Below are 12,315 nucleotides of genomic sequence, written 5' to 3'. Positions count from 1 at the left end.
GGCTGTTTTCAACCTGTTCCCATGGGGGACTCCAATGTCTTCTTTCACACCTATTCCTATCTTTATAGTCTTCCAGCTGCTGCCCCAGGCAATATGAGCGAATCTGTGTATTTGGGATGGGGTGGATAGTTAGAGAATATATTTTCCAATATGAATACTTATAAATGATGTAGTCAGGAGTTTTAATATTATAATTCATCTATGCTCTGGAATCAGCAGATTTTTGTGGAGTAACCTGGAGAATTTTTTTTTTATTGATTGATTGATTTTAGACAGACTGACAGAGGGAGGGAGAGAGAAAGGGAAGCATTCATTTGTTATTCCACTTGGTTATGCATTTATTGGTTGCTTCCCATGTATGTCCAGACAGGGGATTGAACCTGCAACCTTGGTGTTTTCCGTGATGCTCTGACCAACTGAGCTAACCAGCCAGGGCCCTCTAACCTGGAGAAATTAACAATCACCGAGAACATTGTTTTTGTAGGAAAATTTGGAGTTTTAAACACTTAGCAGTTTTGCTGTTATAGGAATTCTAGATGTATATACCTAATTTTATAAACTGAAACTTTTAGCTATAGCTTCTGTACATGTAATAAAGTGGTAATTGAAGATCATAAAGTGTACCATAGGAATAATAAGTAAGATTAAATTTCATTAAGCATGGTTTGGATGTTGTGTTAATTTGTATTTTAATCCTCAGTACAACCTCAAAAGTTTATTTTCTAACCAGAAATATTTTCTCTGATTAAATAAGAATATTTACTTAGTTATTACAAGAACTAAATTATGTAAATATTTTACAGGTATATATTTTCCCAAATCACAGAACTGAAGGACCAGAACAACCATCTAGTCCCAGTATATTTGGGAAATGGAAGACAGGAGAGGTTAAATGATACATTCAGGTCCCAGTGCTCATTGATTACAGAGTCAGGACTATAACCAGTCCTCCTGATTCTTAGCTGTTCTTTCTTAGTGGGAAAGAGTGAGGTCCTGACATTTCATTTTGATTCTGATGCCGGAACCATCCAGTTGAGGTCATCTATACCCAAATCAGAAAGTTCTTTGTTGATCCTTTTGTAGTGCATAAGCGTGATGATTGGGTGTACATGTAATGAAATGGTAACTGAAGATCATAAAGTACCACACATCTTTTGTGTGATTTGCCTCCCTCAGATATTGTTACGGCACATTACCTGGCACGTTACTCTTCTGACATGAACTTGAAAAAAGATAAGTTTTTTGTTAAGGTAGTTAATGTAGTAAGAGAGTATAGGTTGAAGTCTCAATAAGTTTTAGTATAATCATAAACAATGAGGATTCTATTAAATACAAGCATTTTTTAAACTCCAGAAACATTTTCTCATTCTATGTAAGTAATTTTTAAGTAAAGATGAATAATCAGTCTCAAGTTACAATTAAAGCCCAACAAAATCCCTATTATTTATGAAGGATTGGACAGTTACTTTGTTTTTCTTATCAAAATTTACTAATATATTTTAATGTTTACCTAGTTCTGCATTCAAAATATATTGTAAAGTACTGGAACTTCTATTTAATAATTAGAAACTTTTTTCACTGGCCATATAGACTGTGGTAACAGCGACGATACTTAGATCATATTAAACTCTGAGTTGCTTTCCTTTGCAGCACCAGGTCACAAGCACGTACCTGACTGGGTTTGGATTGTAGTGGGCATCCTCAACTTCGTAGCGTACACTCTAGGTAAGAAAGTGGCAAATACTCACTTTAGTCAATGGTTGGTGAATCTGTCAACAAGATATACCACCCACTAAATTAATATTTTCTCCTGTGCTTGATTCATTTAAACTATGGTTTATTAATATCCTGTTCAGTTTGATGTTTTTCAGTTTCTCTATGAAAAATACTGTCATATATTGCTAGGTATTTAAAGGATAAAATAAGAATTAGCAAACTACCATTTGCGGGCCAAACTTGCCTGTTGCCTATTTTTGTAAGTAAATCTTTACTGGAACACAGCTATATGCTCATTCCTTTACATATTGTATATGACTGCTTTCTTGCACCAAAGACAGAGTTTTAAGTAGTTGCTGACAGAGATTGTATGGCCCAGAATATCTAAACTAAACAGAATATCTGGCTCTTTACAAAAAACATATGCTAGCTTATGGAATAAAACATTATTTTTTCCTTAAGTTTTGGAAGCGATATTGACATACCAAATAATTGCAGAATACTGAGAGAGATGCTATCTGGAGCACAGTGGGAAAACAAATAAGGAATTGCTCAGTTCTTATTTGGTGGAAGGAGTGGTCAGGGAAGTCTACCAGGCCGTATTGTCTGTTCTGCCCAAAAATGCTTTTCATTGAATTATCTGAATGGCTTGTCCTGCATTCTCTTTGTATTCTTTCCTGCTTTGTTTTTCTCTGTAGCACTTAAAATCATGTGACCTAGTATCTGTTTACTTACTTATCTGTTTGTTGTCTGTCTGCTCTAAAATATGTTTCTTGAGGGTCGTACTTTGTTTGTTCATTGCTGTGTTCAGAGCTTCAAACATAGTAGGAACTTAGTATATAGTTTTTAAAAATATGTGAAATAATATCAAACCCTGACTTCAGGTTGCTTAGATCTCTTCAGATAAAAATGACTTACACTCATAAAATGAGTATAATCTGGTACATGATTAAATGCTGACATAGTGGATGACCAGAGCTACAAGAGTTGGGGAACGAAGATCATCTAGAAGAATTAGAGCAAAGCTTAATTACATATTTAGGTAGAGGCTTTTGTGCATTTATTATTATAGATGAGAGGGTTTTAAATTCTTTTTGGTTGCCAAGGACTGGAGGAGGAATAGAGGAAAGGTGAGGGCAGCCTGTGGGCTCTTTTAACATTTATAAGAGCCTTATGATGTACTATATAATCTACCTGTTTCAGGTCCAGGAGTCTGGCTAAAATCCTGACCTAACATGGATTATTTGTTGCAATAACTATCTTGAACTAACATGAGGCAATTTACATTCTTTATTGTTTTATACTGTTGTAACTATTCTTACATTTACGCTGTTTGATCACAGGGTATGATGCTAGGTCTTACTGGCAGTTTTTCACAATATACGGCATATTCCCTGAATTACATTTCTTAAAAAAAAAATTCTGAAACGTATCCAGACCTCAGACTTGTGGAGCTAGAATAGGTTCAGTGTGAAAATGCACAAAACCTAATTAATATGTAATTCATGAATTCAGTATTTATTACAGCTGTGTAAGAGTTGCACTAAAAATAGGAAATTGAGCCAGCAAATAATGAGAAAAGACTTAGGAGATTTTTAGCTGTGGAAGGGCAGAAAGACCTTAGTATATAAGAGAGATTTTCAGTCTTTGGGCAGGAGTTTGGCGTTCATCTTCCATGTATTCCTTTAACAATATTTTTGAAAGCCCTCTTGTCACAAACTGAGCTAGGCCCTGAGATAATACTATGGTGAGCAAGATAAATACTGTGATGAACAAGAGACACAATAATTACAAGGAATTTCTAATTTCTTAAATCTGAATCTTTCCAATTAGTTTCATTGTAATGCACTTAGTTGACAAAACTACCGGTATTTCTTTGGAGGAGAAATTTTTATAATGCAGACTTTTCCTTTTTAACTAGGTTTGACCATTTTCTCTCTTTTTCTTCCTCCCTTCCTTCTCCCCCCCCCCCCCTCTTTTCACCTCCTCCTTCATTCCTCTCCCCCAGGTTCCTCTGTTTTTGCCCCTAAATGAAGATCTTCCACTATACTGTATCCTTAACTGTCCCTTTCTCCTAATTCCCTTGGTAATCCTGATTCTTAACACTACTGAGATGACTCCCTTGTTTATAGCTAGCTGTTACTTATCTTCTGAGTTACTAGTAAGTACCCTTGGGTTGAATTGCTTGACATCACCAAGTGGATGGATCTCCTGCTAACACTTTACTTTCAGTTTCTGAAATTGTCCTCAGCATCTTTTCTATCAGTCTTGATCCTTCTGCTGACTTCCTTATTTCTGGGTAGCATTACCTAGACTAGAAGCTTTAGAGATGGTCTTCTTATCCTTCGGCCTTGCCTCATCTGTCGCTACCTTGTCATTTTTACTTACTTATTATGCCACCTGCCTCCCGCTTCTCATGCTTCATGCCAGCTCAGTGTTAGTTGCTAATCAGTGTTCCTCTTCCGGCTTGTCATTCACACCGATGTTGGGGGAGTCTGCCTGCAGCCCTCCATTGTTCTCACTCTTGTCACTCCCCACTCAGATTCTTTTACTAGCCCCTCATGCTCCCTAAAGCTTTTAAATCAGCTCAGACTTCCCTCTGGCCTCTTTAGACAGCCTTTTTCACATACTAGTTTCTAGTCAAACTAAACTACTTGGCTTTCTCTGAACAGGCACGTGCTTTTCCATCTCAGTGTTTTTGCTGATAGCACTCCGTCCTCTTGAAATGACATACTCCTTTATCTCTTATCTTCTGAAATCCAACTCATTCTTTATGTCCCCACTCAGATTTCATCTCATCGGCAAAGCCATTCTAGATTTTCTAGGCCTGAAGAGAACCTGTCCCTTTTCTGTACTCTTCCATGGTTTGTGAGACACCGTCTTTAATTATCCTGTTTTTGTTCCTTTTTCAATTGTAAAAACTATGAGGGCACAATCTTAGTTTATTCTAAGATCCTCGTAATCTTTACAAAATCGAGAATAGTGTGTTGCATAGATTCAATAAATTCTTTCATTTATTGAAACTTATTATGTACAAAACATTTTCTGAAAGCACTTAAAATTGTAGAGGTGGTAGAGCTTTAAAGAAGTGGCTGTAATATCAAACAAGACGAAGTAGGTGTTATAACTGAAGTAAGTACGGGGTATTTTTGGTTCCTAGAGCAAGGAGTGGTGAGATAAAAATGTAATGAGTAACTGTTGGATGTTCTCTGGAAGCTTGAGAATTTGTGGCTAATGTAAGAATTCAGTTGTTAGGCAGTTTTGGAGAAATTCAGAGTCCAGCTAGAATGCTTCTTCCTTGGATTGAAAGTTGACACCATTCAGTATAATATACCATTTTAATTTTAGATTAAACTTAGAGAAATGACCGATTTTATTTCTGAAATCTTTGAGTTGTAGGAATTAAAGGTTAGATTTTTATAGTACTGTCTGGTAGCTGTATTTTAGTTAATTAACATTCCTGTGATAAGCTGATTTGTTTTCTCCACTTTATTAAAGAAGACTTTCTCTGTACTGGTACCTATTTGACCTTTTCCCGTGGCAATGTGTTTTCTGTTGCAGATGGTGTGGATGGAAAGCAAGCTCGCAGAACCAACTCGAGCACCCCCTTAGGAGAGCTTTTTGACCATGGCCTGGATAGTTGGTCATGCGTTTACTTTGTTGTAACTGTGTATTCCATCTTTGGACGAGGATCATCTGGTGTCAGTGTTTTTGTTCTTTATCTGCTGCTGTGGGTCGTTTTGTTTTCTTTCATCCTGTCCCACTGGGAAAAGTATAACACAGGGATTCTTTTCCTGCCATGGGGATATGACATTAGCCAAGTGGTAAGTACGTGTTTTAACTTAAATTTTCAACATTGTATAGATAGGGGGGAAGTTTTTGTCATTTTTTTCTTTATTGCCCTTATGCTTTTTTGATCAGAACTGATGTGTACTTTAAAAAATTCTTTTATATTATTTTTACTTATTTGTGGAAAACTTCAAACATATACAGAAGGAGAGAGGATAGTGAACCCTTATGTACCTGTTCCTTAGCTTCAGCAGTTATCAGCACATGGCCAATCCAATTTCATGAATACCTTTTCTCACCCTCTCCCCTGCCAAATTAATTTAAAGGGAATTTCTGAAATTATGTGATATTTTACTGTATATCTCTTCATGGTAAGAGCTCTTTTTAAAAAACATAAACACAGTGCTATTATTCCACCAATAAATGAACATTTTCTTCTTTTTTTTTATTTTTAGAACATTTTCTTAATGTTAATAAATTTTCATTTTAACTACAGTGGTACCTTGACACACGAGTTAAATTTATTTCATGGCTGAGCTCATGACACAATTTGCTCGTGTGTTAAATTGAATTTTCCCATTTAAATTAATGGGAATGCAATTAATCCTTTCCGGCCCCCAAAAACCACAGAAATTTTTTGTTTTATATGCTTTTAAACAAGAAAATGTACTTTATAAATAACAAATACCTATATATGCATATAATAAGAGAGAATGTAAAGAAATAAATTGGTTTATGAAGTGTATTTACCTTCAAGGTCAGGTGTCAGGTAAAGATGCTGGTGGAAGGGGAGGAAACATTAGCATAACAATGGCCTTTCTCGAGCAGGAAGGTAATCCGCAATTTGCAGTCAGCTGCCCTGCTCTGAGGGCAAGCACACAGGGTGGCTGCCCAGTGCCATTTTTAACAATAAAAGTGAGCAAACTAATAAAACACAAATTTTACAAACTCATTTGCCCAACACTCGTGATTAAAATATCCGCTCATGACTTAAAGGAAAAAATCCCATGAGTGACTGCTCCTCTTTCATGTTGCTCATGATTTAAAGTGCTCATGCGTCAAGGTACCACTGTATTGACTTTGTAAAAAAAAAAAAAAGTAAAGATATGCACATAATGTTGGCTTTTTGTCCATGTTGCCAACTTTTCAGTGAGTAGTAAGATTTGTTTCCTTTTATGTAGTAGGCTTGCTATTAACTCTCCCTGCCTATGAATCCCAGCTTTTTGTGTTGCCATTTTGCCCATTTGCACCTAAGGCTCCACTAAAGAACCAGAATTTGGAATGTTTTTGATGAAGGTGTTTGGTTGGGCACATTGGATCATCTTTATGGCTTAACCAACTTAAGAGGTGCCTTAATGTGTTCCAAATGAGGGCCGGTTGCTTGCATTGTCTAGAATAGCCCATGGAACAGTCCATGGAAGAGTTAACCACCCCGATGTTGTATGAAGATGATAGCATCTATAAATCATTGGGTCTATAATCTTCATACAACATCAGGGTGGTTAACTCTTGTGGACCAGTATGAAATTTCTGGCAGATCAGCACCAGCCGGCAGACTGGTGGTTGAAAACCACTGGTTTAAAAGTTAGTTATTTTATGGCATTGTTGGCTGAAAAAAAATACTTTTAAAGGCAAGAAGACTTACCACAATATCAAATTTAAGCATACTTCTTGCTTTTACTAAAACTGTTAGACTAGACTTATGCAGCATAAAGCATTATTGACCCCCTGATCTTTCCAGCTGTTAATGCCCCTGTATGCTTTTGTCTGCATTTTCCTTCCAGACTATTTCTTTTGTCTACATAGTGACTGCGATTGTGGGAGTTGAGGCCTGGTATGAACCTTTCCTGTTTAATTTCTTATATAGAGACCTATTCACTGCAATGATTATTGGTAAGAAGCTCCATGTTGAAGCCTGTTTTAACATCAGTTTGTTATGAAAGCCAGTGTTTGATTATAACAAGCAGCAGCACCCTTTCCCCTTCCCAACATACTCCAGCAAGCAGACAGCTCTACAGCCCTCTAGGATTTCAACCTAATCATTAAGGATAATAAGATTTCTTTGTGTTTTCATTGTTGTTGTTCAGCATCAAGTTATTTTTATGAGAAGAAAATACCAATATAGAGCATACAAACCTTGTAAACTATTCCCATTAATCTAGATTGTATTGGAGGATCCACATAGAGTTGACATTTGGTACAAATTTTCTATTTATCTCAAAGTTGAAGATTATTAGTTTGTAGGAAATAGACTAGAGATTAGTTTATAATACATCTCCAAAAATTGAGCTTCTGTTCATCTCAGGTACCCTCCTCCTTATGCACCGAATGCTAGGGAAAGATTTAATAATCATGGTAATGTTTCCCTTGTGATTTTGGCTGAAGGGAATATCTACACGATGCTTAAGTAGGGGAGAGTGTTTTCTCTGGAAAGAAGCACAAAGAAAGAGGAATCTGGATTACATGGGAGCATCAGGAGTGACACTAAAGACCTTACTTTTACATTGTTTCTTGTATAAGTAAATGTGTGTGTGAACATATGGTTTTATCACCCCTTTTTATAGATAAGTGGTAGCATACTGTACATTTTTTTTACTGCACTTGTGGGTTTTTTTTTCCCTATTAGCGTATCCTAGATATTCCTGTATAGTGCTATATAAGGATCATCTTCATTTCTTCTTCCAGCTGCCTGGTGCTTTATTGTGTGGATGTACCATAGGTTGTTCAGCCAGCCTCCTACTGGTGGATATTTGGGTTATTTCCAGTCTTTTGCTGTTACACAAATTGCTGCAGTGAATAGTCTTGTACATATATATATAGCTTTTCATGTTTTTTCTTGGGTATTTTGGAAAAGATCCCTAGATGTAGAATTGCTAGTAAAGAAAAAATGTGTGCAGTTTCACTAAACATTCCGTATGAGTTCAAATTCCCACCAGCTCTCTGTGAAAGTGCTTATTTATTTATAGATTCACTAACATAGCATATTGTCAAACTTTTGGATTTTTGTCAATCTGATAGGTAAGAAATGACATATCTGTAGTTGTAATTTGTATTTCTCTTATTTTGTGAATGGACTTTTTTAGTGTTTAAGAGCCATTTGTAGCCGTTTTTTCTGTATACCTTATATATCTAGCCAATTTCTGCTATATGATTGTTAACCATTTTCTTTGTTTTTAGGAGCTTTTCATATATTAGGTATATTGATCTTTTCTTTTGATAAAATTACAAATCCCTCGTTCTTTTTTACTTTCCTTAAGGTACTTTTGTCTTGGTAGTTTTTTATTTTAACTTGATATTAGAGAGAGAAAGAGAGAGAGAGAGAGAGAGAGAGAAAAAGAGAGAGAGAGGAACATCAATCTGTTCCTATATGTGTCCTGACCTGGGATCAAACTGGCAACCTCTGTACTTCGAGACAATGCCCTAACCAACTGAGCTATCCGGCCAGTGCTTGTCTTAGTAGTTTTAATTGAAGTTCCTGTTTATTTTAATAAATCAGTCAGGAAATGTGGGGAACCAAAATAATTTATATAATTTATATGACCATGTTTTCCTTGGAGTATATCTCATTCTATTCAGTTCTTTTTTTTTTTTTTTTTTTTATGAATTTTACTCTAATTTTTCTGTAGCTATTAAGTTTTCTACATTTTGAAGTCTGGGCTTCTCTAGGGCAATATGGAAAGCAGATCTGCATGTGTGTGAGTTCTATCACTATTACTATAAAGAGTTTAATAAATATTTAAAGTAGCAATTGTGTACTCTTTACAGAATATACATTAAGTGCTAGTTGGAAAAGAAATAGTAGATGCAGGCTCTTCTACATGCTTACTGAACTTAAGATAAAGCTATCTCAAAATGTTTTAAGCTACCAGATACTCTTGTTAGCAAATACTTTGCAAGTTTCTATCAGCCTGTTTCCAACAGAGTTACAAGTAATAGTGTTAATTCATTTAGTCTTGGCTTCCTTTCAAATGAGCTGCTGAGAATTTCTCTGGATTTTGAGGACACGGCATATCTTCTCCTTTGTTTCCCTCTAAAATCTTAACTTTGGAAACTTTGTTCCAGCTGGATTTGGAAATAGCGGAGCAGTTTACCTTTTGAGATGACATTTCTGTGTTGTGGATTCCAGTCTTTTCATCTGTTTTAGCAAAATGTCTTAGGAATTGTTTTGAAAGGATGCTTTTCTACCTTTGAGCTTTACAATCATAGCTGCATTGACACCCCCACCTTCACCCTCCCAAGCCAAGTATAGTCACTGGGAATCCAGAGTGGATAAACTAGGGCTAATATGTTGAGTGACAATGAAATATCCAAATGAAGTGTCCAGAAAGTGCCACATGTATTGATTTGGAGTTTGAAATAGATGATTGAATCAGAGAATTTTAAAGATGCAGGGATACTAAAAAATCGTTTAACCCATTCTTGTACAGCTGAGGAGTCTGAAGCTCAGAGAGATTGTCGTATTTGCCCAAGAGAACATAAGTAGATTTTGGAGTCATCTGCAGGAAGGAAGCTTATAATTAAAGCTGTGAAAGAAGATTTTCTGGGGGAGACTGGAAGCACAGTAGAATGCCCAGTTGGGAAGATGGAGGAGATCGAGTTCCCACCAGGAGACCAAATGTAATGGTTGGATGGTTAGCAGGGATGTTGGGAGAATGGCGTCACAAAGGCAAAGGGAAGAAAGAATTGCAGTTAGTGGACAGTCAATGGAGTCATCTTACCTAGGAGTCAGGAAAAAAGAAAGGGTACTGGATTTGGTCATTAGGAAGCATGGTAAGTTTTGGGAGTACAGTTGCTTCAGAGTGGGAGGCAGAATGAACAAGGGTGCTGAGGAGTTAAGGCGACAGGTAATGAAATTTGGGGGCATAGGAAATAGTTGATCGTGAGGGCAGAAGCAGTGATGTAGGTTTCTTGGGAAGGCCATTCTTGTTCTTAGGTTTGAGGGAAAAGAACTAGTGTGTGGAGTGGAGAAAGAAGTTGAATGCTAGGGAGGTAAAAATAAATATAACTGGGAAGCAGGAGGATGTACTAGCCATTCCCTCTTCCAGTAGCCTTATTCCAGGTGTCTTTCTATGTAGTAACTCATTTACTTCTCAAAACTATGTGGTCTGTACGACTATTATCTCTATTTTATAAAGGAGGAAACTGAGGCAGGTTAACTAACTTGAAGTCATATAACTAGTTGGTGGCACAACTGAGATTCAGATTTAATCTGGCTCCTTGAAGTCTGCTCTGAATCAGCAAACTGGACTGCCACTCTTTCAGTTGTAAATGTTGTTCAGAGAAGTACTTTATTTTATTACAGAAGTAAACCGGAACCTGAAAATTAATTGGTTCTAAAATAGTACATATTTTGTATGTTTTGATTGTTACAAAACTCACTTGAATAATAATCATGATAATTTAAATATTCTTTCTTTTAGGTTGTGCATCATGTGTGACTCTTCCAATGAGTTTATTAAACTTTTTCAGGTAAGTATTTTATTTTTTTAATTGAGTAAGAAATAAGAAAATCTTTAGAAATTATTTATTTATTTTTGTGTGTGACAGAGACAGAGAGAGGGACAGATAGGGACAGACAGAAACAGAGAGAAAGGAGAAGCATCAACTCTTCGTTGTGGCATTGTAGTTGCTCATTGATTGCTTTCTCATATGTGCCTTGACTGGGGGGCTATAACAGAGTGACTGACCCCTTCCTCAAGCCAGCAACCTTGGGCTCAAGCTGGTAAGCTTTGCTCAAACCAGATGAGCCCACACTCAAGCTGGCGACCTTGGGGTTTCGAACCTGGGTCCTCCGTGTCCCAGTCTGACACTATCCCCTGTGCCACCACCTGATAAGGCTTTAGAAATTATTATTTAGGTAAATTTTAGGATCTCTTTTCCTTTTGGAATCTGGACATTGTGAAAAGGTTGTGAAACCTGTATTCTGAATCTAGAATAAGGTTAGATAATTTGGATATCTATATATTCTAAATATAATGGTGGCTTGTGTAGTCACCTCAACCATAGCATAAAATTTCAACCACAGCATAAAACTACTTGTTCTTTTGTTACAGTTTTTTTTTTGTTTGTTTTTTTGTTTTTGTTTTTACAGAGACAGAGTCAGAGAGAGGGATAGATAGGGACAGACAGACAGGAACGAAGAGAGATGAGAAGCATCAATCATCAGTTTTTTTATTGCGACACCTAAGTTGTTCATTGATTGCTTTCTCATATGTGCCTTGACAGTGGGCCTTCAGTAGACCGAGTGACCCCTTACTCAAGCCAGCAACCTTGGGTCCAAGGTGCTTTGCTCAAACCAGATGAGCCAGTGCTCAAGCTGGCGACCTCAGGGTCTCGAACCTGGGTCCTCCGCATCCCAGTCTAACACTCTATCCACTGCGTCACTGCCTGGTCAGGCCTTTTGTTACAGTTTTTGGCTCACTAGTCTTCTGATTTGTCATTTTTTATGAGTGAGTCTATCCACAGGAAGGAGGATCTTCCTGTTGAATATTGATACACTTATATTCTATTTTATGTATAAATAGGGTTATCTCTAAGTTTACTTAGCATGATCATTAAAAAAAAAAAGACCTTCTGAACTTGCGTGGTTTAGGCCCAAACTAGACCTATGCTGGCTATTTAAGAAATTCCTGTTTGGCGAGTAGGTTGGGTGGGGTTTGGGGAGGGGAGCTGCCAGGTGGAGTTTTTTTCTGACCTATGCACGTACCCACTTTTGACCAGTCACACTGAATTTTTTTTTGTATGTGACATGAATATATTCTGGTCTTTCCTCCCTCAGTATTTTTGCTCCCACTGTTTCTTGTGAAAAGC

At 36.8% G+C, this 12,315-nt stretch overlaps 1 protein-coding gene and 1 pseudogene across 1 annotated transcript in view; both read left to right on the top strand.

The window, feature by feature from the left end:
* Nucleotides 1-12,315, top strand: part of SELENOI (selenoprotein I) — a 46,839-nt gene that overhangs the window by 21,200 nt on the left and 13,324 nt on the right. The window contains exons 4-7 of the mRNA XM_066378705.1: nt 1,651-1,725; nt 5,278-5,540; nt 7,290-7,398; nt 10,926-10,974. Of these exons, the coding sequence (XP_066234802.1) occupies nt 1,651-1,725; nt 5,278-5,540; nt 7,290-7,398; nt 10,926-10,974 (496 nt within the window). The remainder of the gene's footprint in view (nt 1-1,650; nt 1,726-5,277; nt 5,541-7,289; nt 7,399-10,925; nt 10,975-12,315) is intronic.
* Nucleotides 1,072-1,218, top strand: LOC136401690 (small nucleolar RNA U13; annotated as a pseudogene).

This window comes from Saccopteryx leptura, chromosome 3 (assembly GCF_036850995.1).
Source record: "Saccopteryx leptura isolate mSacLep1 chromosome 3, mSacLep1_pri_phased_curated, whole genome shotgun sequence".
Lineage (NCBI taxonomy): Eukaryota > Metazoa > Chordata > Mammalia > Chiroptera > Emballonuridae > Saccopteryx > Saccopteryx leptura.
The sequence above is the reverse complement of the archived record's forward strand: the minus strand, read 5'-3'. Positions and strand labels throughout refer to the sequence as shown.